This window comes from Chenopodium quinoa, unplaced genomic scaffold (genome assembly GCF_001683475.1).
Source record: "Chenopodium quinoa cultivar QQ74 unplaced genomic scaffold, ASM168347v1, whole genome shotgun sequence".
NCBI lineage: Eukaryota > Viridiplantae > Streptophyta > Magnoliopsida > Caryophyllales > Amaranthaceae > Chenopodium > Chenopodium quinoa.
The window spans coordinates 3,002,393-3,029,218 of record NW_018743850.1 but is presented as its reverse complement, the minus strand read 5'-3'; the positions used below and the strand labels follow the sequence as shown (position 1 = coordinate 3,029,218).

Sequence of the window (26,826 nt, the reverse complement as noted above, 5' to 3'; positions counted from 1 at the left end):
TAGTTTGAACTCTGATGGAATTTTTTAAATTTCACATTTGATAGTTTTTCATTCACAAATTATGTTAGGTTGAAAGATATATATTCATGATTTTTTTTACTATAAACAATCATTATACATTAAAAAAGTAATTACTTATATAGAAATTTATATAAAGATATAGTCAGATATCTAAATTGATAAATATATTATATTATGAAATTTAAATTAAATAAGGAATATATCATGCCTAACATTAACCCCTGATCCCATATTAGTGCAAAACTAAGCTAAAAATAAGGAATATATCCCACTAAATCCACTACATTTATGACTCCACTAACACAAACTAATTACTTACGAGTTAACTAACCACTAACAATTTAAATTAAATATTCCAATAATTGAGACGTATTGAATAAGATCCATTATGTTTAGTTTAAGTATAACTCACAAATTATAATTGAACTTAGATTATTGAATAGGGTACCTTAGTGAAATGTTGCAGGTAAAAATAAAAAATAAATAAATCAAAACGGGGGAATATAAATTTGAAATTTCCTATCTTCAGCTAAGAATTCCTAACGAAGACATTTTAGGAATGACTGAATCATTAAACCTTAAAATGAAGGATATTTATGTTTATGCTACTCAATTTCAAAAAAAATATTCCACTCATGACTTGGAGGTGTGAGACTATATAATTAACTAGACCATGAAAATGATCAGGAAAATTTTCAAGCAGTATTTTGGCATAATGGAGATCATAGTTCAAGTCATAATCTAATCTACCTAGCAAGCAAGGAAGATATAAGGCCACAGGGGTGGATTATCCGGATTATTTGGCCCGAGTTTCATACAATGCAGCCTATGCAGATTAAGAAAGTAACAAGTTCATGTTAAGTATTGTGGCTGATGGTTGACAATAGATTAATTTTTATGTTTTTTTTAAGTGGATGATTTACAATACAATAAGAAGCTTTTTACAGCTGAATAGTGTCCCCTTGGATTTTCTGATTGTATAGATGTGTTTATTGCCAAGCCTTTTGATATGCTTTACACAAGTAACTTCTTAATTATTGATAATGATAACAGATGCTAAGAGGCTGATAGGCCGGAAATTCAATGATGCCGCTTTACAGAAAGACATGAAGTCGTGGCCTTTCAATTGCTGCTAGTCCTGATGATGACAAGAAGCCTATGATTGTGGTAAGGTACAAGGGTGAAGAGAAGAAATTTGCGGCTGAAGAGATATCTGCCATGATCTTATCCAAGATGAAAGAAACTGCAGAGGCCTATCTTGGCTCAACTGTGAAGGATGCTGTTGTTACAGTTCCTGCTTATTTCAATAACTTACAGCGTCAGGCAACTAAAGATGCTGGAGTAGTTGCTGGACTGAATGTCATGCGCATTATCAATGAGCCTACGGCTGCTGCAATTGCTTATGGCCTTGATCACAATGACACTAAGAAGAATGTGTTGGTTTTTGATCTTGGTGGGGGTACTTTTGACGTCTCTTTGGTTTCTATTGAACAAAATGTGTTTGAAGTAAAAGGAGTAAGTGGAGATACACATCTAGGAGGAGGAGATTTTGACAACAGAATGGTTGAGCACTTTGTGACTGAGATTAAGAGGAAGCACGGGAAGGACATTAGCGGAAATGCTAGGGCCATTGGAAGACTGACGGTTGCTTGTGAGAGGGCAAAGAGAATCCTTTCCTCGTCTTCTTTGACTACTATTGATATTGATTGTCTTTTTGATGCTACTGATTTTTCTTCGTCCATTACTCGTGCTCGTTTTGAGAAGCTGAATATGGATTCGTTTGAAGAGTGTATAAACCTTGTTGAAAAATGCTTAAAGGATATTAAAGTGGAAAAGGGTGATGTTCATGACATAGTGCTGATCGGTGGGTCGAGCAGAATCCCCAAGGTTCAGCAGCTCTTGAAAGACTTTTTCGGTAATAAAGAGCTCTGTAAAAACATTAATCTTGATGAGGCTGTTGCCTGTGGGGCTTCCATCCATGCTGCAGTCTTGAGTGGTCTGGTTAACAAGGACTTCCTATTAGTCGATGTCACTCCATTATCTATTGGTTATGAGAATCATATTGGTTATTATTTTGTCATGATACCAAAGAATTCTCCTACCCCATCAAGGAGGGAGGTGATTTGTGAAACTGTTATAGACTTACAAACTGGTATGTCATTCCATGTCTATGAAGGAGAAAGACCTAGAGCTATGGACAATAACTTACTGGGTAAATTTGTGCTCAACGGATTTCCTTTAGCACCCAAAGGTGTTGTTAAAGCGAAGTGCTGCTTTGAAATTGATGCTAATGGTATCTTAAAATGCTCCGCCCAAGAGTTAACCACTGGCAACAGGAATGAAATCACAATTACAGATCATAGTGGGAGGCTACCAAAGGAAGATATTGAGAGGATGCTGAGGGATGCTGAGAAGTACAAGGTCGCGGATGAGCAGTACAGACAAAAGGCCAAAGCTGTCAATGCTTTGGAAACCTATGCTCAAGACATGACAATCATGCTGAGAAATCATGGTAATAAGATTGGACAGAAAGACAGAAGAAATATGGGGGATGCCATTGAGCAAACAAACCAATGGCTGGATTGGAATCATCTCCTCACAGATTGTTGTAGATTCGAGGATAAGATGAAAGAGCTCGAGAGCATTTGTAAGCCCATCATCACAAAGATGCTCGGGCAGCAGGAGAAAGATGCTTCTAAGGCGCGTGCCCCAAAAATTGAGATCAGCAGTGATAGTGAGTAAGCTTGGTTAGGACTATTCTGAAACAAGCTTCAGGTATGCTTAAAGTATATGTTAGTGCAGGTTGTTCTTTAGAGAAGTTTTTGTCGTTCATGTTAGTGCAGGACGAATATTGTGCTAGGATAAGACTGATGCTAGGAGTCTTCATTCAATAACCCTAGTAAATTGTGCTTAAATGATACTCCCTCAGTGTTTATATACTTGCTCCATTTCTACATTTTGTACTATTCATTTGTCCTACTTTGACTAATGTTTGTGATTTATACATAAGAAAAAATATAGTCTTGTGAGAACTAGTTTGAATCGTCTCAGTGAATAGATTATTAATTTTCAATTATTAGAATTTATACTTATTGGTAATTAAGGATATTATTGATCAAAGATTAGCATTGATGTAAGTGCCCAAGTGAAATGGAGCAAATATTTAAAAACGGAGGGAGTATTATTTAGATACCAAAATTTTTCCTTATTAGTGCCAACAAATGCAATTAGATTTGTTAGTACTAATAGACTTCTTTGTTGGTATTAAGATGGTACCATCTAAGCCAATGTAACATTAATGAGTGTTATTAGTCATTAAAAATTCAAGCTATTAGTGGCTGAAAAATCCCCGTCGGAATTATGGTGTGATCATTTCACAAGTCACATATAAGGTAATTATTGTGTCATTGAGTTATAGGGTTACAAATTTACAATGATGATTATATAGGGTTACCCAAATGGATCAGGGTCACTAAAATGTAAAAATGAGGTTACTTCTCTTAAATTAAAGAAGAGGTTATTCGAATTAATAAATGAAATTTCTTTCTTTTTAATTATTTGATATATATATATATATATATATATATGATGTTACTCATATAATGAATTGAATTTACTCTTCTTGAGATTTTAATATTACATTTGTAAATTGATGGGTTACTAATAATCTGATATAAGTGAGTATAATAAGGTTACTCTTATAAGTTATAAACAAATACGAGTATAATTAATTGATTACACCTTCACATTATGTGTTTGGCTACCTAAAAGATACGGACTACATGACTTGTTGAAAACTTACACTCCCTATGTAACTTGCAATTGTTATTTTACATTTGTAATTGTATTTTATTGGAAATTACAAATTTAATATTAGGAGGAGATAAAACTGTAACATATTCTTGCTTTAAAAACACCAAAAGCACTTTCCTATGGGGCATAAATAAAAACTGTCCTTTGTTTCATATAAGTAGAGATGACAATGGATCCTGGATCCGATTCGGATTCGGTGGATCCAGAACTGTTTTACAGGATCTGGATTTCTATTGGACCCGTGGATCTGGATCCAGATTCATTTTGATGGACTGGATCTAGATCTGGATCCTATTTTTGAGATTTGGATTCGGTCCAGATTCTACCCGTGGATCCGTTTTTTTTAATGTTATATATTATTATTATTTTATTCAAGAATTATATATTTATTAATTAATTTGGCAATTCTTATATAAATATATACCTATAAGTTTCTCTAGTATTACATACTTTGTTTGTTATTATTTTATGAACTAAACTTTAATTATTTATTTATTATTTTGGAAAAATAATGGTTTGATCATGTAAATATGTATTAACTGAACTTATAAATCTAATATTTTAGCTTCTTTTGCACAATTAAAAGTTTTAAAAGTAACAAATTTTTGAAACAAAAAAAAATACGTGGACTCGGATCCGGAGCCGTGGATCTGTTGGATCCGGATCTGGATCCTGCAATTTTGGATCCGCGAATCCGGATCCGGATCTAGATCTATGTCCTTAAAACGAATCTGGATCCGAATCCAATAGGATCCGGTCCAGATGTGGTCTGTTGCCATCTCTACATATAAGTGTTATATAAAACGGAGGGAGAACTACCAGGCCATCTCCATTACTGAGACTTAACTTTGAGTATTGAAATACAAAATGAGTTGTTTTTTTACCTCCAATGGTGATACCCAACCCACTTATCAATTTAGAAACTTATATGAAGTCTAATTTCCTAATGGTGAGATTCTCTAAAGTATACTAATGTCATTTTCAATTTATGACCCACCAAATCCATATTGTAACTTTTTCAAAATAAAATAAAAAATAAAACTTAAATAAAGTACCAAATTTATTATAATATTGATAAAAGACCCACTCTTTTTGTCAAATGAGACTCAAAGTTGAGTATCTAAATTTAGTAACTTTCTTTTGGAGTTGCTAAGTTTAGATACTAACTTATTGGTATCCTTTGCAACAAATACTCTCTCTTTTCTAAAAAGACTCCCTCAAGTTTCATCATTGGGGATGGTCTTATACAACAAAAGTATTACGTAAAAAAATAATGATAGATCACTCAAAAATGCTAACAAGGAAAGTATAATGAGATAGAGGGAGTATTATAACAAAAATAAATAAATAAATATTACAAGTACTTTGTAGGTGATGTCAATTGTTTTAACTTACTAGTACAAATTTTGAAATATGAAGATGAAATTATGGAAAATTTTAAAGTTAAAGACAAGTTTTAGAAAATTGTAAAATATTAAATGGAGCAATAATTAAAGGAGATGAGAAAGAGAAATGAGCTACTCCAGTACTTGAGTAGCTTCATTTTTTCACACATCAATTACTCAATAAAGTACACCTCAATTACTCTGTCACAGTCTCTTTTATCCGCTTATTTCTAAATTCGGAAAATGGTAGAGAGCAATATGCCGGCGATCGGAATCGATCTCGGCACGACGCATTCGTGTGTGGCAGTTTGGCAGCACGGCCGTGTGGAGGTCATCCCCAATGATCATGGTAATCGCACGACGCCGTCTTATGTTTCTTTCACCCAAACTCACCGTTTTACTGGTGATGCTGCTTTTAACCAACTCATCACTAACCCTTGTAACACCATTTTTGGTATGTTCCTCTCTTTTTTTTCTAAGTTTAGTAAGTTTTGTTATCATATTTGCTTATTTTTCTTCCATTTTTGAATGATTAATGGTTAATTATGCCTAGTATAAACTCGAATTTGGTTTATGATAGCTTGATTAGCTTCTATTTATGATATGTTAGTTTTATTTTGGAGTAATATGATATATTATATGGTTAAATATAATGCATATTTGTTAATAGCTTATCATGATGCATTAATCAATGTTAGTAACATTAAGTTTTAGGCCAGATTCGGTTGATCAACTTTGATGTGTCAAAAATGAGGTCATAATTATAGACTACTCAATTCAGGATTGAGTTATATAGTTTAGATCGGGTTAACAAATGGTTTGTTTTTTTGTTTTATGAGGTGTTCGGGGAATGGAATGTACAACAGAGACCGAATATTTTTCTTGTTTCAATATTCATCCCAAATCTTTCAATGGGTGTATAGATTAAAATCATACAGAGTTTGTTGATAAACTTAGTTCTAGTATTTGATGGTTCAAAGAGCTAGTCTGTTTGCACAAGAATGATAATACATAGGAGTAAGATTTGAGAAGAAGAATAAAGGGGGATGAGCCGAGGAGGATTGCAGAATTGTATTATTTAAATTGATCCACTAATATAGGCTAGAAAAAACCATTTTAGGGATTAGCTAGGCTTATCAAAGCTGAGATTATCAATTGAGCTAATTGTATTCTTCCAAAAAAGTTATCTGTATAAGATAATGTTTAATTTGAGTCTCTTTAGTTTATGATGGTTGTTTTCTCTCGCACTAGGTATTTCCTTTTAGGCCAAGTGTTGGTTTTCTTGTGTTTTCTCTGTGGAGTTCTTGTATTGAATCTGTTTATGAATCATGGGATATAATTGGCAGGAATCCTTCTATACTACTTCGTGTTATACAATCTCTTTATTTTATGAAAAACTTGGGTATAGAAAGTTAAAAAATTTAGGGACTATAGGAAATCAGACCCAAAAGTTTGATATTGATGTGAAGCAGCCAGTTACTACAACTCTTATGGTATGGGACTACTATGGGTAACTAATCTTCAACTGGCAATTTTCCGTATGTGATTATTTTATTGACCTTTTCTTGTGTGAATGTGTGATTCTTTCCTTATGTATATCTCTTCCGTGGAAATTTTGAATGAACCTGGCTTAACTATCTGCTCTTCAACCACTCTTTGTAATATGTTAACCCCTTTGATCTTTATATCTTTGTAAACTAATTGACGACAGATGCAAAGAGGCTAATTGGGCGGGAGTTTGATGATGAATTAGTGCAAAAGGACATGATACTTTGGCCTTTTCAGGTTGATGCTAGCCCTTGTCATGGAACTGGCAAGAAGCCTGTGGTTGCAGTTACCTACAAGGGAGAACAGAGGAAGTTTGCAGCAATAGAAATTTCTGCTATGGTCCTGATGAAAATGAAAGAAGTTGCAGAGGCATATGTTGGCTCAGCTGTGAATAATGCTGTTGTTACTGTTCCAGCTTATTTTAATAATCTGCAGCGCCAGGCAACTAAGGATGCTGCAACCATTGCTGGGCTTAGTGGTGTACGAATTATTAACGAGCCAACAGCATCTGCCTTTGCATATGGCCTTGCCCAGAAGCCTAATGGCAGCAATGTGGTGAGAAGAAATGTTTTGGTAATTGATCTTGGTGGGGGAACTTTTGATGTAGCCTTGGTTACTTTTAAAAAGAATGTAATTCGAGTAAAATCAGTTAGCGGAGACACCCATTTAGGAGGAGGAGATTTTGACATCAGAATGGTTAGACACTTTTCAGCTGAGTTTGAAGAGAAGCATCATAAGGACATCAGTCGAAATCCTAGGGCCATGGCAAGGCTGAGAGCTGCCTGTGAGAGGGCAAAAAGGAACCTTTCTTCAACATCTATAGCTACAATTGAGATTGATTGTCTTCTAGAAGGCACTGATTTTTCCTCAACTATTACTCGTGCCCAATTTGAGAACTTAAATTTGGACTTGTTTGAAGAGTGTATAAAACATGTAAAGAAATGCTTGAAGGATGCTAAAATGGTTAAAGGTGATGTTGATGATGTTGTCCTAGTTGGTGGATCAAGTAGAATCCCTAAAGTTCAACAACTGTTGCAAGACTTCTTTTGTGGTAAGGAACTCTACAAAAGCATTAACCCGGATGAGGCCGTTGCTTGTGGGGCTGCCATTTATGCTGCAAGTTTGAGCTGTTTTGATGATAACAATCCGAGGCTTGTTGATGTAACTCCATTGTCTATTGGGGTTAAGGTTCATTTGGGAAGAATGGCTGTTGTCATTCCAAGGAACAGCCCTATTCCAACGAGAATGGAGAAGATCTTTACAACTTCAAGGGACTACAAGACTCGAGTATATATTCCTGTGCACCAAGGTGAGACACTTGAAGCATCGGACACTAACTTTTTATGTGAATTGAAGTTCTCAGGAATTCCTCAAGCACAGAAACACATTCCTAGAATTGAAGTCTTCTTTAAAATTGATGCTGATGGTATTCTACATTGTTCTGCCCAGGAGCTGATGACTGGCAACAAAATCAGAGCTATAGCACACTATCACAGTGGGAGATTGTCGAGAAAAGAGGTTAGGAGGATGGTGAAAGATGCTGAAAAGTTTAGGGTTGCGGATAAGCAGTATCAAGAGAAGGTAAAAGCTATGAATTCCTTAGAAACATATACTCAAAACATGGAAACAATGCTAGAATGTCATGGAGCAAAAGTTGGGCTCAGTGAGAGGCGGAAGATGGCGGTTGCTATTAATCAGACAATCCAATGGCTAGACCAGAATTTTGTTCTCGCAGAAGGTTGCAAGTTTGAGGACAAAATGATAGAACTCGAGGGCGTTTGTGGACCAATTATCACAAAGATGCTTGAGACACAGAATTTATCAATGAGTAACAATGGCGCAAGTGGCAGCAGAGCAAAAATTGAGATCATCGAACTTGACTTGGATTAATCTGTTGTTGCTGCGTATTTTAATTTGCAGACAGATTGGTATGGTAAGAGTTCATTGTACTGGTTGTAATTCTTTTGTAGGATAGAACACTCAATCAAAATTAGTGCTTCTTTATGATTAATGTTTCAAATAGTAACTTCACTTGTATGTTGTATCAATGATTTGCATGACACTGTTAATAAAAGCTTTAAGGAGTGATTCAGGAAAATGTGTCAATAACTGTGATTATAATGCTTGCGACACTCCCTCAGTGACTGATTGATTGTTACTAGTGAATCCAATCTACATGTTTTCTCAATTTGGGAACTATTAATCATGTACGTTTTATTGCTTGACAATTTCACTCACACTAAACACCATAACAGATGATTTTGTGTAATTTTTCTCTATTTCAACTTCCAAAAATCAAATTTATAGGTCGTCTGTGAATTGGTTCCCTTTGATTGTTAATTTGTTACAGTTCCAACATAATTGCACTTCATACTTCATAGCTATAAATACAATTGCTACATATTCGATCTTAACAATAATAAAGAACTACACTTACAATTTGAGGTACTCCGTTTCAATTACCATTGTTTCTCCCTCTATGTTCTGCCTTTATACTTTACAACAACGTCGTGGGGGTAGCGCTAGGTATTTTCTATTACATTTTTTATCATATTAAATCACTTGCTAATTTTTTTAATAGGTGGCTAACAATTAGCCGAATAGTTTTATATGGAGTACTCCCTTTGTATTCTTTTTGTTGCCTTAGAGTTTGCCATATTTTATAAAAATTACTACGGAGTACGAGTCTATGACAAACTATTGCTTTACTTACCTCTCTTATTTTAAATTTGGTCTCATTAATGTTCCTCTTATCAACTTCACTCACCAAAAATTAAATACTTCGTGTTCCGTTCAACAAAATTCTAAATCAAACAAGCAAAAAAGGACAAAGAGAGTAGTATTCATTATCTTACTTTATCAATTGAGCTAAAACTATAGCTACTCAGAGAGAGAACTTGTGGAACTATTATTGTGAACTACACACTTCCCTTTGCTTCATTATTAAGTAAAAGAAAGGGAAGTAAATGCAGAGTGAAGGATGGCAGGAAAACACTCCATGTAAGCAATTAATTACTTCCTACTTGTTTAAATTACTCTTTCATTCATCCTTATTATCTACCTCTCTGCTACCTTAGCTTCATACTCAAAAGAACTTCATTTTTATTCTCTCTATTTTTTCCCCCTTCCATTACAGAAGTAATTTTTAAAGCAGTGTGTGCGACAATGGCAAAGGAGAAAATGCCGGCAATCGGGATCGATCTCGGGACAACAAACTCATGTGTGGCAGTTTGGCGTCATGGTAAGGTGGAGATTATCACTAATGATCAAGGTAATCGTACGACGCCGTCTTACGTTGCCTTTACCAAAACTGAACGCCTTATTGGTGATGCTGCCAAGAACCAAGCTACTATCAACTCTGCCAACACTATATTTGGTTTGTTCTTATCTCTTTCTTTTAATTTTGCTGTCTCAACTTGTAAATTTAGAAGCTTTTTTCAGCATGTTTATTGCACTTACTTTCCTAGCACTTTTGTGAGATAATATTTGAATTTGTTATGATGTATGATGAATAATTGAATTATGTTCACTATATTATTAGCTCTAACTTTAGGATAGGAGGGGTATTTAGGGGTAGAGATTTTCTTATCCTTCGAACTCCCGATAACTTTATACTTGAGAACAGTCAGTTCAAACTGATCTTTCTCCTTATTACCTAAAAAATTCTAGTTTCATTCTCTTGTGACAGGTGGTTTTTAATTTTTGAAGGGTAAGATGAAATAGATCTCATTCCAATCCTAAACAATAAGTTCAAATTTTGGAATAAATTTTATATAGAAGTTAAGGTAGTTTTAGAATAAGAGGATTTGAACTTGGAATTGTTGAATATTTTGTTCCTTAAAAACCCACAGAACTCTGAACTTGTGTTGTATTTGTATGCACTTCTACCACCCTATAAAAACGATCCACAAGATATAATAATAGTTTGCTCTATTGGCTGTAAAGATTACCTACAATTGAGTGTTGACGACTGCATTTTGGCCCTGTTGTTTCTGAGTTTTCGAATTGTGATTTTGCCCAAGTCATCTTGGCCTTTATACTCCAAATTTATGGTAAACATAAAAATGTGTTTAGGGTAAGTACTCTATAGTTCGTTTATATTATTATGTTTGTAGGTACTAAATAACCAATCCTTTGATGTTAATTTAATCTCCTTCTCGAATTCATTATACTTAATTGATGACAGACGTGAAGAGGCTTATAGGTAGGGGCTTCTATGATGAGGCTGTGCAGAAGGACATCAAACTTTGGCCTTTCAAGGTTGTTCCTAGTAATGATGATGATAAGAAGCCTCTGATTGTGGTCACCTACATGGGCAAAGAGAAGAAATTTACTGCTGAAGAAATTTCTGCTATGGTCCTTTCGAAGATTAAAGAAATTGCAGAGGCCTATCTTGGAGTAACAGTTAAGAATGTTGTCGTCACTGTGCCAGCTTACTTCAACAATTTGCAGAGACAAGGAACCAAGGATGCTGGAGTTATAGCTGGCTTGAATGTCATACGAATTATTAATGAGCCAACAGCTGCTGCCATTGCTTACGGCCTAGACAGAAAGGCAGCCACTGGCAAAACGAATGTGATGGTATTTGATCTTGGCGGGGGTACTTTAGATGTCTCTTTGATCACAATTGAAAGTGAGGCATTTGAAGTCAAATCAGTTAGTGGAGACACTCATTTAGGTGGTGAAGATTTTGACAACAGAATAGTGAATTATTTTGTGAATGAGTTTAAGAGAAAGCATCGTAAGGACATCAGTGAAAACCCCAGGGCTATTGGGAGGTTAAGAGCTGCATGCGAGAAGGCAAAAAGGACCCTTTCTTCTGCTGCTGTGACCAGTATAGATATTGATTGCCTTTTTGAAGGTATTGATTTCTCTTCAAGTTTTCCTCGTGCTCGGTTTGAAAAGTTGAGCTTAGATCTGTTCAAGAGATGTATAGGTCCTGTTGAGAAATGTTTGAAAGATGCTAAAATGGAAAAAAAAGACGTTGATGAAATTGTCTTAGTTGGTGGGTCAAGTAGGATCCCTAAGATTCAAGAATTGCTGAGCAGGTTTTTTGATGGGAAGCAGCTTTGCAAAAGTATCAACCCAGATGAGGCGGTTGCCCATGGAGCTGCAGCTCATGCTGCAGTCTTGAGCTGTGTAGATAATGAGGATTACGTGCTTGTTGATGTTACTCCATTGTCTCTTGGCATTGAAAATTATCATGGTGGGATGTCGGTCATAATCCCTAGGAACACTCCAATTCCGGTAATGAAAGAGAAGGAATTTACAACAACAGAAGACAATCAAAGTGAAATAACTTTCAATGTTTATGAAGGTGAGAATCCCATCGCCAACAAAAATAACTTTTTGGGTGTATTTGAACTCTCAGGAATTCCTCCAGCACCCAAAGAAAATCCTAATATAAAGGCGTGGTTTGAAATTGATGCTGATAGTATCATGAAATGTTATGCCCAAGATGAGGCTTCTGGCAGTAAGAATGGAATAACCATTTCGTATCACACTGGGAATTTGTCAAAGGAAGAGGTTGAAAGAATGTCGAGAGAAGCTGATAAGTATAGGTACGAGGATGAGCTATGCAAGGTAAAGGTCCAAGCAATGAATGAGTTGGAAGAATATGTTGAGGACATGAGGTACTTTCTTGAAACTGAGAAGAGTATTGTGCTTGAGGACAGGAGTATGATGGAGGTTGTCATTGAGCAAACATTACAATGGATGGATTGGAATTTCCTTCTTACCGAAATTTCTAAGTTCAAGGACAAGCTGAAAGAGCTCAAGAGTGTCTGCGAACCCATAGTCAAGAAGATGGACAAACTGTGTGATGCTGAGGCAGGCATCAGTAATGTGGGAAATGTTGTTGTCGAAGTTGATTAAGCTTGAATTCAGATAACAACTTTGTTGAATAGGCTTGAAGATCTATCTCCAGTATACTGATATGAAATCCAAGCTGGTAAACTGATTTCTAATCTTTTGTTCATTTTTAAGATCTTTTTCCTGCTGTGTTACTCTTTGGAACAACATTATGCTGCCAGTGGCAGGGGATTGTAATATTTTCCTACTCCAAACCTTGAATTAACCTCCCCAATTGTATGATTATGCTGCAAGTATGTACTAGAATTAATCTTGGTGATCATATATAATGGTAGGTAGTTTCGGTGAGCTAGATGTCTACTGTATGTCTTGTAAAAAATGAATACTACCTGCATGACTTCAGTCTTTTGCAGGAATTTGATCTGGTTTTATTTCCTTATTATATTTGACATTATCTTGAGTTATGTTGCAAACATATGATCAGATTCAAACATGCATCATCCCAGTAATTAGCAAAGTGCACATCACTATCTTGGCATCTGATCAAAACATTGTATATATGTGCATTAGTAAAGCATTAGAATAACTTACAAAAATTATGTTCCTACTAGAAAAGTCTAGAACTAAATTCAATCAAGCTCCAAAAAACTGAATCTAGGCAATGTTACTGCCTTTCACAACATCTTTTCCAAGATAGGCTCACAAATTCTCTCAAGCTCATTCAATTTTTCCTCAAACTTACAGGCCTCCGGAAGCAGGTAATTCAAATTTAGCCATTGGGTAGTCTTCTCAATTGCATCACCAAGCTGCTTCTTGTTCTTTATCCCAATCTTTCTTCTACAGCTTTTCATGGTGCTCGTCATCTTGTCAACATAAACTTCTAAGTTGTTCTTGGCAATGGCTGCTTCCTTGAGCTTCTCATCCTGAGCTTTGAATTTTATTGCCTCTTCCACCATCCTATCAATCTCCTCCGGTAACCTTATACTGTGATTGGTAATGGTTAACTGATTCTTGTTTCCATTGTTTTTATCTTCTGCTGTCACAGTCAAGATTCCATTCTCATCTATGCTCAAGGATCCCATTATAATTGGAACATTCGCCGGTGCTGGAAGGATGCCATCAAGTACAAAGCTGCCCAAGAAGTTGTTATCCTTTGCAATGGGTCTCTCACCCTCGTAAACACCTATATATACGCTCGACTGATTGTCTTTCTTAGTGGTAAACCTTTTCTCCATCTTTGCAGGTATTGGTGTGTTTCGAGGAATCACAACTTCCAACTCACCACTATTAACCTTAATACCAAGAGATAAGGGAGTAACATCCACAAGCACGGTGTTTTTACTGCTGCAATCGACACCGGCCATGACAGCAGCAAAAAAAGCAGCACCATAGGCAACAGCCTCATCAGGATTAATGCCTTTGCAGAGCTCTCTCCCATTGAAAAATTCTTGCAACATGGTCTGCACCTTAGGGATCCGAGTTGACCCGCCAACTAAAACAACATCATGCACATCATCCTTCTTCAGCTTTGCATCCTTCAAACACTCCTCAACAGGGCCCAAACAATTCATGAACAACTTCATATTTATCTTATCAAACCGTGCACGATTCAGGGTAGAAAAAAAATCGATGCCTTCAAATAGACAATCAATTTCTATAGTAGTCTCAGTAGTTGAAGAGAGGTTTCTCTTTGCCCTCTCACAAGCAGCTCTTAACCTCTCAAGAGCCCTTGGATTACCACTTATGTCTTTATTGTGTTTCTTTTTAAACTCGGTGACAAAGTGGCTCACAATTCTAATGTCAAAGTCTCCACCACCAAGGTGGGTGTCCCCGTTTACTGCCTTTACTTCAAACACATCCTTCTTAATAGCCACTAAAGAGACATCAAAAGTTCCACCTCCTAGATCAAAAACCAAAATCTTTTTCGTCCCAACACAACCGCTATTAATCTTCTTGTCTAGACCATATGCAATGGCAGCAGCTGTTGGCTCGTTAATAATACGCATGACATTGAGCCCAGCAATGGTACCAGCATCTTTAGTTGCCTGGCGTTGAGCATCATTAAAGTAAGCAGGAACGGTGATCACAGCATATTTCACTTCTGAGCCTAGGTAGGCCTCTGCAGTCTCCTTCATTTTCGCTAGGACCATAGAAGATATCTCCTCGGGAGCAAATGTCCTGTCTTCACCTTCATATGTTACTGAAATCATAGGCTTTTGGAAATCGCCAGCATCTGGGCCAGCAACCACTTTAAATGGCCAGTGGATCATATCTTTCTGTACCATTTTATCATTGAATTTCCTACCTATAAGCCTCTTTGCATCTGTCATTAATATAACCAAGTCGAGCAAATTAAAACTACAGCATATTAAAACCAATCTAAACACTATGTATCATACTTAGAGTTAGAACTACTACATTACAGATTTGCAGTAAGCAAATAATTTGACCAGCCATATATCTTAATAATTTGATTTCGTATTTCGTTATTCATTATAGGAAAAGGATTATAACCCTCAAATAATTTTTAGTCTTCTAAGAGCGAAACAAAAAATGTGGCATGAACATTTATAGTCCATATATTCCTAACCTATACGCATGTATCAACTTCGGGAACAAATTAAACCTTTCACCTTTGCAATGACATTACTTAAGGCGAAATTTTATAAGCAGTAACATACTAGATTTACTTGCAGCAAAGTAAATTTATTGGGAAGTAAAAGAAGATACAAGCAAGGTTTAATTGTGTAGATCAACTTATATTATACACATAGACTAGGAAGTACTTATACAGTTATAAAACAGCAAGTTTTGATTATTATTCTAAATTATCTCTAATAATTTACCCTATAAAACCATAACACAAAAAAAAAAAAAGAACATGCATAATAACAAAGAGAGGAAGACTAACCAAAGACGGTGTTGGTAGGGTTAAATGCAGCCTGGTTCTTGGCACTCTCACCAATAAGGCGCTGGTCTTTGGTAAAGGCTACACAAGACGGCGTGGTACGGTTGCCTAAGTGGTTGTGAATGATCTCAACACGACCATGCTGTGGCTGCCACACTCCCACACATGAGTAAGTTGTCCCTAAATCGACTCCTATTGCCGGCCATAAATTATCTCTCTTTTCTTTCATCGTTATTGTTGATAAACTTTAAGGAAAATATGGTCAATTGACTTGTATTACTTTTTTTTTTAACAGGAATTGACTTGTATTACTTTGTGGAAGGTTTACAATCAAATACTTCTCCATATATATAGAGGAGTTTTATCCTATGTCGATTTTTGTTTCTTAAGGAACTAAATAATTCAATCACCAATCAACAAATAAAATTTGAGAGTTTAGATAAATTAAAAATAAAATAATATCTTTTAATATTAGTAATTTTATCTAGTACATAACTTTGTTTAACTTAATTGATCATTAGTAAGATTCGGAAACAAACGCTTAGCATGTTTCCTAAGCACATACAACCTTCCTAAAATATACGGGGTTGGTTTTTTAAACCAAATTAGATTAGAAAATTATACAGAAAGTGAGAAAGTGATGAAATTAAAGGAAACAAAGATATTCAATTACTAGAGTGGGTGACCATTATGCTGATTTTAAAATCTCTTTATGTAAACTTAACCCTTCCCACAAAATAAATGCTAATAATTAAGTCTTTCCCAAAAAAATTGAATTTCCCCTCCCAAATAAATAAAAATAAAAAAAATCCGAATTTGCTTGATCCAAACCAAGGCTCACGACTGTTAAATATATAAAATTTCTAGCCACTCTATATCATTTATTTTATAATATTAGGCTAGCAAATAACACTATACGTGCGAATAATACTCAGAATGACTAATATTAAGCTTCAGCTTTGTTGCAACTAAATTAAATCAACAGAGTTAGAAGAGGATCCTAACAAAAACGAACAACAAACTCCATATCAAAGCAAAATACACGCAACAAAATGAAAGATTCATTAAATCTATTTTCTTGGAGTAAATTTAACCTTAGCTTGTAATAAGGTATGAACTAGTTCAATCAAGATCTATAATCTCAATCTTTGGAGAAGCACAACTCATAACCACATCAGAATCGGACTCCTCTTGGTGCATCATTGCAATGATAGGCTCGCAAATGCTCTCGAGTTCCTTCATCTTTTCCTCAAACTTGCTAGCTTCAGGAAGCATGTAGTTCCAGTCTAACCATTGGGTTATATTCTCTATAGCATCGTCTAGCTTCCTCTTGCTCTTTCTCCCGAGCCTCTTCTTGTAGCTTCTCAAGGTGTCTACCATCTCGTCAATATAATTGTCCAAGTTGTTCTTTGCTATAGCTGCCTTCTTGCGCTCCTCATCCCGAGCTTTGAACTTTTTCGCTTCTTCCACCTTCCTATCAATCTCTTCCTTAGACAATCTCCCACTGTGTTCAGTTATGGTTAGCTGATTTTTGTTCCCAGTGCTTTTATCCTCTGCTGTCACCGTCAAGATGCCATTCTCATCAATGTTTATGCATTGAACTATCTTAGGAATATTTGCTCGTGCTGGAGGAATGCCATGGAGAACAAAGCTACCCAAGAGGTTATTATCCTCAGCACAAGGGCTCTCTCCCTCATACACCGGAATTAGTACACTAGTTTGGTTGTCAACACGAGTGGTATATATCTTCTCCATCTTTGCAGGAATTGGTGTATTTCGAGGAATCACAACACTCATCTTACCACTGTGATTTTTAAAACCAAGGGATAAGGGAGTAACATCCACAAGAACAGTGTTCTTACTGCTACTGTCTACACCGGCCAAGATGGCAGCATGATAAGCAGCACCATACGCAACAGCCTCATCCGGGTTAATGCCTTTGCAGAGCTCCTTCCCTTTGAAAAAATCCTGCAACAACTTCTGAACTTTGGGGATCCGAGTAGACCCACCAACAAGGACTACATCATCAATATCACTCCTCTCCAATTTTGCATCCTTCAGACACTTTTCAACATGGTCCAAACAATCCATGAACAAATCCTTGTTGAATTTTTCAAATCTTGCTTGATTGACGGTTGATGAGAAATCCATACCCTCGAAGAGACCATCAATATCAATAGTAGTCTCTGAAGTTGTAGAGAGGATTCTCTTAGCCCTTTCACATGCAGCTCTCAACCTCCCGAGAGCCCTACGATTTGCACTTATATCCTTGTCATGCTTTATTTTAATCTCGGTTACAAGGTGGTCCATCATTCTATTGTCAAAGTCTCCTCCACCAAGGTGGGAGTCCCCGCATACTGCTCTGACTTCAAAGACATCCTTCTTCACCGCGACTATAGACACATCAAAAGTTCCACCTCCAGGATCAAAAACCAAAATATTCCTTGAATCAGCATCAGTACTGCAATTAAGCTTCTTTTTTAGACCATAAGCAATGGCAGCAGCTGTTGGTTCGTTAAGAATGCACATGACGTTGAGTCCAGCTATGATTCCCGCATCTTTTGTTGCCTGACGTTGAGCATTGTTGAAGTAGGCAGGAACGGTGATCACAGCATTCTTCACTTCTGAATCAAGATATGCTGCTGCAATGTCTTTCATCTTTGCAAGGATCATAGAAGATATCTCCTCAGCAGCAAATAGCCTCTCTTCATCCTCATAGGTTACCGAAATCATAGGCTTTTTGTCATTGGCACCATCAGGAGCAGCAACAACTAAGAATGGCCAGAGCTTCATGTCTTTTTGCACATTTTCATCTTTGAATCTCCTACCTATAAGCCTCTTTGCATCTGCCAACACGAAAATTGATTATCAGTAAGATGTATCTAGAGCACAAGTAAAACTGTACAATTATAAACCAAAACATTTTAAATCTCCTCCTACTTAGCAGAAACACAAACAGAAATTCCCTCATGATATCGAGCACTTCATCATTGTCACAAACTTTAATGCCTTTTTAATCTACTCTCAAAGTTCTTCCAATCCTACTTTGACTTTTTTTGTCTCATAAAAAAGTTCTAAACAAAACACGGACTTTAACAGATGGAGGGAGTAACAATTGGTACCAACAATTAGAAATCAAATAGGAATGAGAACAAAAATCAAACCAGCCAAGATAATCAAAAGATTAGTTTAGTCCAAAATCAATAACAAAATGATTGGAATTTACCCAATTACAAATTAAGACCATAAAACAGAAATTATGTAATTGAGCAACTTTCTTGTAAGGACTGTAACCACCGATCATAGAATTATAACTAATAATCCTGGAAAAATGGTTCCAATAGCTGTTCATTTATTTATACTTTACAAATTGATTTCATGATTGATTTTCTATGGAACTTCATGACACTTATCTGCTCATTTACCCAATGATTACAATATGATGTAACAAAATTAACATACAATATACAGAGTAATTACTCGCAATTCAAAATTTAATACAGTATCCTTCACATTGTTAAAATAGCACACATTTCATAATTCATATAATAAATGAACCAAGATTATGCAATTAGAATGACATTTTCTTCATCAAATATATAGTGTTTCACAGTGTGTAACTTTAACCAAAAGCATTAAGCAATCAATTGATTCATTACTTAGTTTTACATCATTTTACCACAATTAACAAAAACTAAATAATTTTGATCAAAGAAAAAAAAAAGGAGAAAGCAAACCAAAGATGGTGTTGGCTGGATTCATAGCCGCTTGATTCTTAGCACTCTCACCAATAAGACGCTCGTTTTGATTGAAAGACACCCAAGACGGCGTCGTACGGTTACCCAAGTCATTGGTGATGATCTCAACACGGTCGTGCTGAGCTTGCCATACTCCTACACACGAGTATGTTGTCCCGAGGTCAATTCCAATTGCCGGCCATAACTCCATACTCTTTTTATCTATTTCATTCTCCATTTTCTAAAATGAAAGAGGTTTTTCATTTGTATAGTGAAGCCAATGAGTAATTTCGAAATTCACCAAATGTCATCGAATTTTTCAAAATTCACCAAATGCCACTTAATTTTAATATAATATCACCAAATGTTATTTTTGTTAGTTGACCGTCACTGTCCGTTAGTTGACCCCATCACTTGTCACGTGTCACCTTTTGATTGGTCCATTTTTTTTTAAAAAAAGAACTCATACACACGTCGAGCCCCCTGCCCACCCCAAAACCCTAGCCGCCGCCACCCTCTGCCGCTGGGGCTAGCACCGGAAGGCGCGCCGGCTGCCGGCGAACCCTCCCCTTCCCCTCCCCTATCCCGTCACGACCCCCTAACCCACGAAACCCCACCCCCCTTCCTCCACCACCCACGAAAGTAAATGATAATGCTAAATTGAAAATGCTGAAAATTGATAGCTAGATTATGAAATTGTGATAAACACGAAAGTAATACTCACAATTAAAGTAATGGATAAACAAGAGGAGGATAGAGAACATGGTGTGCGCTTCAATGGAACCCAGATTTCGCTTCAAGGGAGAAAATGGAGTGCGCTTCAATGGAGGGACGAAAATGGAGTGTGCTTCAATGGGAGGAGCGGCGGGTGAGGGGAGCTGTGGAGACGAGCTGCTTCAATGGAGAGACAAAAATGGAGGAAGTGGTTTAATAAGTGCGACGGGGAGAGGTGGGTCGTGACTGGGGAAGAGGAGGGGAAAGGGAGGAGGGCTGTTGGATCTGACGCGTTTTCTGGTGGTGGGGTTGAGGGGGGTGGTTGTTGTGGTGTTGGTCGGAAGTTATGGAGGAAAGGGAGGGTGGTGGGGTTGGGGTTTGGGTTTTTTTTTTTTTTTTTTTTTAAATTTCAGTTTAATTATCATTTTTTTAAAAAAAAAGGATCAAGCAGAAGGTGACACGTGGCAAGTGGTGGGGTCAACTAACGGTCAACTAACGGACAATGACGGCCAACTAATGAAAATGACATTTGGTGATATTGTACTAAAACTCAGTGACATTTAGTGAATTTTGAAAAGTTCGATGGCATTTGATGAATTTCGAAATTACTCAGTGGCATTTGGTGAAATAGCCGTTAATAAATTTAGGGAAATATGTCAATTGACTTGTATTACTTTGCGGAAGCTTTACAATATATAGAGCACTAGGAATACAGAAAACCCTATACATCAGACTACTGTCTACTCCGATCCTACTTTTTTGAACTCCCCGCAAAATTTATGATCACGTTTCTCCATTTTTTTTAAAAAAAAAAGTCAATTAATCGACTTATAAAAACGTTATTAGTAGAAAAAAATACTCCGTATGAAATTGTGATTTTGTAGACTAACTCCGTATATATTGACGTATTTCTTCTGCTTCAAATAAATGTTTAAAATGTCTTTTTAACACTATTTACATAATACGCTTTTTTTATGACGGGATTTACATATTACACCCTGACCTGATTTAAATTTAAGAAAAATAATAGTCATGTGGAAATGTAGTTAAAATCGTCTCAACATATACTTTCCGAATATTAACTTGTTATAATTTATTTATGCTTAAGCCTTGTTTGGTTAAACAAAAAAAAATGAGAAAAGTTGAATTCATTAGAAATACAATTTTAAAAATTCCTAGAAAAATTAATTTCCCACAGAACATGGGAATTTATTACTCCGTATTTACTTAACATTCTCTTGTTCAATAAAAATTCATGGGAATTATAAAGTTTTTTTGTGCCAACCAAACAAATTATGGTCATAGGAAAATTATCACTTCCCATAAAATTAAAATTCCTAAGAAAATTTAAATCTCTTTTGAACCAAACACTTAATGATAATTAGAGATAATATTGGTTAAAGTTTCGTGTTGGCAAATTTGTTCATCTCATAGTGACAATATTTATTTTGAAACAAATCAAGTGTATTAAAAATTTATTTTAAGAAAAAAAGTAAGGTAAATAGGGTTAATATAATAGGAGAATCAATAAAATTAGAGTGCGTCATTACCGAACATGGGGAACTCTTAGTAGAGTAGCAGCACACTGAGAATTGGAACAATACAATTTTAGTACCAAATTGCATATTTTGGTACCAAAATACTAGCAAACACATTTTTATTTTTATTTTAATATCAAAATAATAAAAAATAAAAATTACAAAATACTCCATATGCGGGTTTTTGCACCTAAATTTTCTGGTACCAAAATACTATGTCATATAAAAAATAAAAAAATTAGTTCATTTTACTGAAATCAGGATTATTAAGAAAATTACTAATAGAAAAGTGAACACCAATTTTTCTACTTTCATGTATGTGGGTTTTTTTTTTTTTTTTTTTTTTTTTTTTGTAGTAAGAAGAAAAAAAAAAACCTAACTAAAAAGACAACAAACCGCCCTTCAATCTGTGGAATATAATTTAATTTTAAAAATTGCATGGAATAGAAAAGGAAAAAATAAATTGAGGCACATTTACCAAAAAAAATATAGAAATATTGATAAGACATTTTTGACCATACATAAAAGATTTTACCTAAGAAAAACTTTTTGAACCTTTCTAGGTGCAAAATAGGAATACTCTACTTTTATTCAAGTGCCCCATTATAACATTTTACACGGTTTACAAAATTCTCATTTATGCAAAAGAAAAATATAGTCATATGGGTATGTACTTGTTGGAATAGTCTCAATAACTAGTTTTCAGGTATGAACTTTTGATAAAATTGTATTCCTTCCGTCCTTAAATATTTGTCATTTTAGCCATTTTGGGTACCCCTAAATGTTTGTCACAATTCATATTTTTATAAATATTAAGATACATAAAAAGACTTTTATACCCTCATTTTTTTTATCATTATTAAGTCATCTTCTTATGTTACCCTAACATTTGTCATAAAAATTGTGCCAACTTTTGACTAATTTAATTTTTTACATTCTTAAATCTCTCAATTTCTCTTTCCCATGTATTTTCATTACTTTTTTAATTGAGAATTTCAATTCTCTTTCCCATTCACTTTTATTACTTTATTATTGATTGAGAATTTCAGTTTCCCATATACTTTCATTGCTTCACCTTAATTCCCTTTAATTTTCATCAAAAGTGACAAACATTTGGGGACACGAAAGTATTAATTGAATAATATTTAATTAAAATATAATTGGTCAAAATTCTGTTTCTGTATATGTGTCAAGTCAAGCTGGAGTAGTTAAATAAAAATATAGTTAAAAAAAATAGAGGGAGTAACAAATATGATCAAAGGAGTAATTTTACATTTGAAATCTTAGGTGTAGAAGCAAAATGAATTTTACTCCGTACATAATAAATTTTTAATATCACCATTTGAATTTTAGGATTGCAATGCAAATTATACTATGTATAAAATTGATATTTTAAAAGTCATAACAAATTTAACAATATCAAACAAAACTACATAATTATATCTGTGGAATCTTAAAATTAATAAGCTACTAATTGGAATTGACAATTTTACAAAAAAAAAATCTCGTAAAATATTAGAAGTACTTCGTAGCATTTAAATTGTAGACTATAGTTTTGTCATAAATCAAATGATATTTGGAAATTATAATATAGATAGATTATTTCCAAGATAATTTAAGATTAAAATGTAACTCCACTTTGGTAGAGCTATACTACGGAGTAGATAAGTAGATATATAATTCCCAAGCATATAATTGAAATATTAAGTGCCTAGAGTAATGTAAATCAGTAGTCAATCATAATTATAACCTACACAAATTTAATTTAAATTGAGAAAAAGAATTTGAAATGAGGCAAACCCAAAAGTAAACTTTATGATGGGTAAATACAAGTTTCTTTGGGTTCCAAAACTTCCAACTCCCAACTCCTACATACATTAAAGTCAAAGAGAGCTAGAGAGAGAAAGAGCTATTCAAAACTTGGCTATTCACACTTTTTTCATCAATTTTCAATTTTTCTTCCTTCTCTCATAAAAAACTTGGCCATTCACACTTTAATATTTGTCATAAAATATTTAATTTCTCTTCCTTCTCTCATAAAAGTTATGGCGAGTACAAGTTCATACATGGGAGAAAAAGAAAAAGAAAAAGAAAAAGCGCCAGCTATCGGTATCGATCTCGGAACGACCTACTCGTGCGTGGCTGTATGGGAGCATGGCGCAGTGGAGATTATTGCCAATGATCAAGGTAACAGGACGACGGCGTCTTGTGTCGCCTTCACCAAAAATGATCAACGACTTGTTGGTGATGCTGCCAAGAATCAAGCACCAGTCAATGCTAAAAAATACTATATTTGGTTTGTTCTCTTTCTGTTCTCTCTTTGTTCTTATTAGTCTTCAATTTGATATGCATTTAAGGAGTTGATTAGAGTAGATAATCGGACAACTTATTATAATAGTTTCATTCCGCTTATGGGCTATGATGCAAAAATCCCGAAGTACTCAATTTGGTTTTTTAATTCATGATTATGAGATGAATTAAAATAGTGTTAATATCAAGTTGTTAAGGAATTAATGAGTGACTCTAATAAAACCAGAACAAGGTTTTCTGACAGAATTTTTCTGTGTTGGGAATTTATAGCTACATACATAAAATTGTAATAGGATTTCCGGAAAAAGTTGTCACTTTTCCTATTATTGGATGGTTTATGGTTAAATATGTCGTGACCCTCCTAGCAGAAGACAGATTGAATATCATAGACATTGGGGTTTTTCAGATTGTGAGACATGTTAACAACGAAAGTCCAAATTGGCAAATGTGTTTTTAAAAACAACTTGTTCTCTTTCTTTATGTGTTATTTGGATCTTTATTAGCTGGAATCTACTTCAATGGTTTTTTTTTTTTTTTTACTAAGAAAGATACACAAAGTTAGAAATACATCTAGGGTCTTTGTAACTTGTTACATCCATATTTGCCTCAATTTAGTAGGCACTTGGGCTACTTGAGACAGTAATTAATTTCAGAGAATGCTGTTCTGTGAGAAAATGATCCACATCCTTTGTTTTATCATTGAGCTATTCGTGGGTGACTGCTCGATTACAACAATTGTAGCAACTTTGTTAATTGTTATGACATGAGACATGGATCATCGACATTTCCCCTGTTTATAGGCATTATAGCTCCAATATACTCTCAAAAAAAACTGTCATGTATTTGTTTGAATCTGTTTTCCTAAGGATAAACTGAAGTTAGAATAGCATTATAATATTATATTAACATAACACTATTACATATCAGTAGGATGCAATTTTAGCTAGTCTTATCTACTGGTTATAAACTGTTAGTTTAACTCTTTTGATGTTTATTTAATCCTCATCCTATCATCTGCTCTTGAATTTCAATTGATTACAGATGTGAAGAGGCTCATAGGAAGGAGCTTCAATGATGAAAGTGTATTAAAAGACATCGGACTTTGGCCATTTAAGGTTGTTGCTTGCTTTGGTTCGAATAACGAGAAGAAGCCAATGGTTGTAGTTAACTATAAAGGCCAAGAGAAGGAATTTTCTGCAGAAGAGATATCTGCAATGATCCTCTCAAAGATGAAGGAAACTGCAGAAGCCTATCTTGGTACGAATGTCAAGGATGCTGTTATAACTATTCCAGCTTATTTCAATAATCTGCAGCGTCAGGCAACTAAAGATGCTGGAATCATTGCTGGCCTAAATGTGCTTCGCATTATTAATGAGCCAACAGCAGCTGCATTTGCTTATGGTCTTGACAAGAAGGCTTCTGGCAGAAAAAATGTGTTGGTATTTGATCTTGGTGGGGGTACTTTTGATGTCTCTTTGGTCGTAATCGAAAAGGAATCATTTGAAGTGAAATCAGTTAATGGAGACACTCATCTTGGGGGTGAAGATATTGACAACAATATGGTAAGTCATTTTGTGGAGGAGATAAAGAGAAAGTATAGAAAAGAAACCTGTTGAGAGCTGCTTGTGAGGTAGCAAAAAGAAACCTATCTACAACTTCTTCCACATTTATTGAGCTAGATTGCCTTATTGATGGAATAGATTTGTGTTCATGTATGACTCGTGCTCGTTTTGAGAAGTTGAACATGGAGTTATTTAAGAAGTGTATTGAAATAACAGAGAAATGTTTGATGGGAGCAAATATGAGAACGAACGACGTTCATGAGGTTCTCTTAGTAGGTGGCTCGAGCAGGATTCCTAAGATTCAACAGATGCTGCAGGATTTTTTTGGTGGGAAGAAACTGAATAAAAGCATCAATCCTGATGAAGCAGTTGCCTACGGGGCTGCAGCCCATGCTGCAATGGTGAGTGGCACGGATAATAATGAGTTTGTGCTTACTGATGTAACTCCTCTTTCTCTTGGTATTGAGAACAATAATGCAGAGTTGTCTGTGTTAATACCAAGGAACACTCCCATCCCAACCAAAAAGGAAAAGTTATTTACAACAGCAAAAAAGAATCAGTCTGAAGTGTTGTTTAGTGTGTACGAAGGCGAGAGGATCACAGCTAGAGATAATAACTTGCTGGGAAACTTTGAGCTTTTGGGTGTTCCTCCTGCCAGTAACCGGAGGGGTTGTATTGACATCAATGTTTGCTTCGAAATTGACTCTGACGGAATCCTTAAATGTGATGCTCAGGAACTGACCACTCTGAAAAAAAGTGGAATGACTGTCAGTTATCACAGTGGCCGATTGTCAAGGGAAGAAATTGAAAAGATGATAAAAGTTGCAGAGAAGCTCAATTATGAGGATGATCAAAAAAGGCGTAAGGCCAAAGCAAAGAATGATATGGAGAACTATGCTCATGAAAAGAGACACTTACTGAGACGTGATGCTGATAAGATCGGCAAAAAAGATCGGAGGAAGATTGAGGATGCTATTCAACAGACAATGCAATGGTTGGATTGGAATGTTTTAACAGAGGCTAGTAAATTTGAAGACAAGATGCTGGAGCTTCAGAGCATCTGTGATCCTATCATTGAACAAATGCTGTTGCACCGTGATGATGCTCGTGTTAACAAGACTGCACAAAGGGTTGAGATCATTGATAGTGATTAAGAATTGACCTAATGAATGCACATAGTGTAGGTTTTGGTACCAAGAAGGCTTGAAGTAGAGGTAATGTAAAAACGATTTAGTTTTTAATATAATCGAAGGCAGTTGCAAGAAGTACAGATATGATTGCCATTTAATTCAGTGGTCCCAGCATTATATACATTCTGATTCTGCTGGTTTCTTTGTAAATCGCTGACCTTAACATCCTGTTGAATTCTTCGCATATGTAATGCTCTACATTTCAGAATTTCTTATGTTTGTCATGTTTTCTGTACATGTACTTAGAACCACAAAATTGTGACATAAAATTGTGCTACATCCTACAAAA

At 35.3% G+C, this 26,826-nt stretch overlaps 2 protein-coding genes and 2 pseudogenes across 3 annotated transcripts; 3 read left to right on the top strand and 1 right to left on the bottom strand.

The window, feature by feature from the left end:
- The first annotated feature begins 818 nt into the window (after positions 1 to 818).
- LOC110685959 lies at positions 819 to 2,766 on the top strand (annotated as a pseudogene).
- Positions 2,767 to 5,140: 2,374 nt separating this feature from the next.
- Positions 5,141 to 8,897, top strand: LOC110685957 (heat shock cognate 70 kDa protein-like). 2 transcript variants are annotated; one of them, XM_021862511.1, is made up of 3 exons: positions 5,141 to 5,673; positions 6,931 to 8,076; positions 8,217 to 8,411. In XM_021862511.1, exons 1-3 carry the CDS (start codon positions 5,463 to 5,465, stop codon positions 8,288 to 8,290), a joined length of 1,431 nt encoding a protein of 476 aa, XP_021718203.1. In that variant the 5' UTR covers positions 5,141 to 5,462; the 3' UTR covers positions 8,291 to 8,411. The 2 variants fall into 2 exon arrangements, with proteins under 2 accessions (XP_021718203.1, XP_021718202.1); XM_021862510.1 differs by having other exon boundaries at positions 5,143 to 5,673; positions 6,931 to 8,897.
- Positions 8,898 to 9,868: 971 nt separating this feature from the next.
- On the top strand, positions 9,869 to 26,727 carry LOC110686292 (annotated as a pseudogene).
- On the bottom strand, positions 13,226 to 19,434 carry LOC110685956 (heat shock cognate 70 kDa protein-like). The gene is made up of 4 exons (XM_021862509.1): positions 19,224 to 19,434; positions 17,307 to 18,332; positions 15,490 to 15,699; positions 13,226 to 14,901 (listed from the first exon to the last, which is right to left on the bottom strand). Exons 1-4 carry the CDS (start codon positions 19,432 to 19,434, stop codon positions 13,253 to 13,255), a joined length of 3,096 nt encoding a protein of 1,031 aa, XP_021718201.1. The 3' UTR covers positions 13,226 to 13,252.
- Positions 26,728 to 26,826: the final 99 nt, after the last annotated feature.

Bases quoted from the DNA above. Each gene is read 5' to 3' on its own strand.
- LOC110685957 (XM_021862510.1), top strand. From the start codon at position 5,463: ATGGTAGAGAGCAATATGCCGGCGATCGGAATCGATCTCGGCACGACG. The intron at 5,674-6,930 runs GTATGTTCCTCT...AATTGACGACAG, and splicing joins CCCTTGTAACACCATTTTTG to ATGCAAAGAGGCTAATTGGG.
- LOC110685956 (XM_021862509.1), bottom strand. From the start codon at position 19,434: ATGGAGTTATGGCCGGCAATTGGAATTGACCTCGGGACAACATACTCG. The intron at 15,700-17,306 runs GTTTTAAAAATC...AAGAAAAGAGAG, and splicing joins TGTTACTCCCTTATCCCTTG to ATAATTTATGGCCGGCAATA. The intron at 14,902-15,489 runs GTTAGTCTTCCT...TATTAATGACAG, and splicing joins CCCTACCAACACCGTCTTTG to ATGCAAAGAGGCTTATAGGT.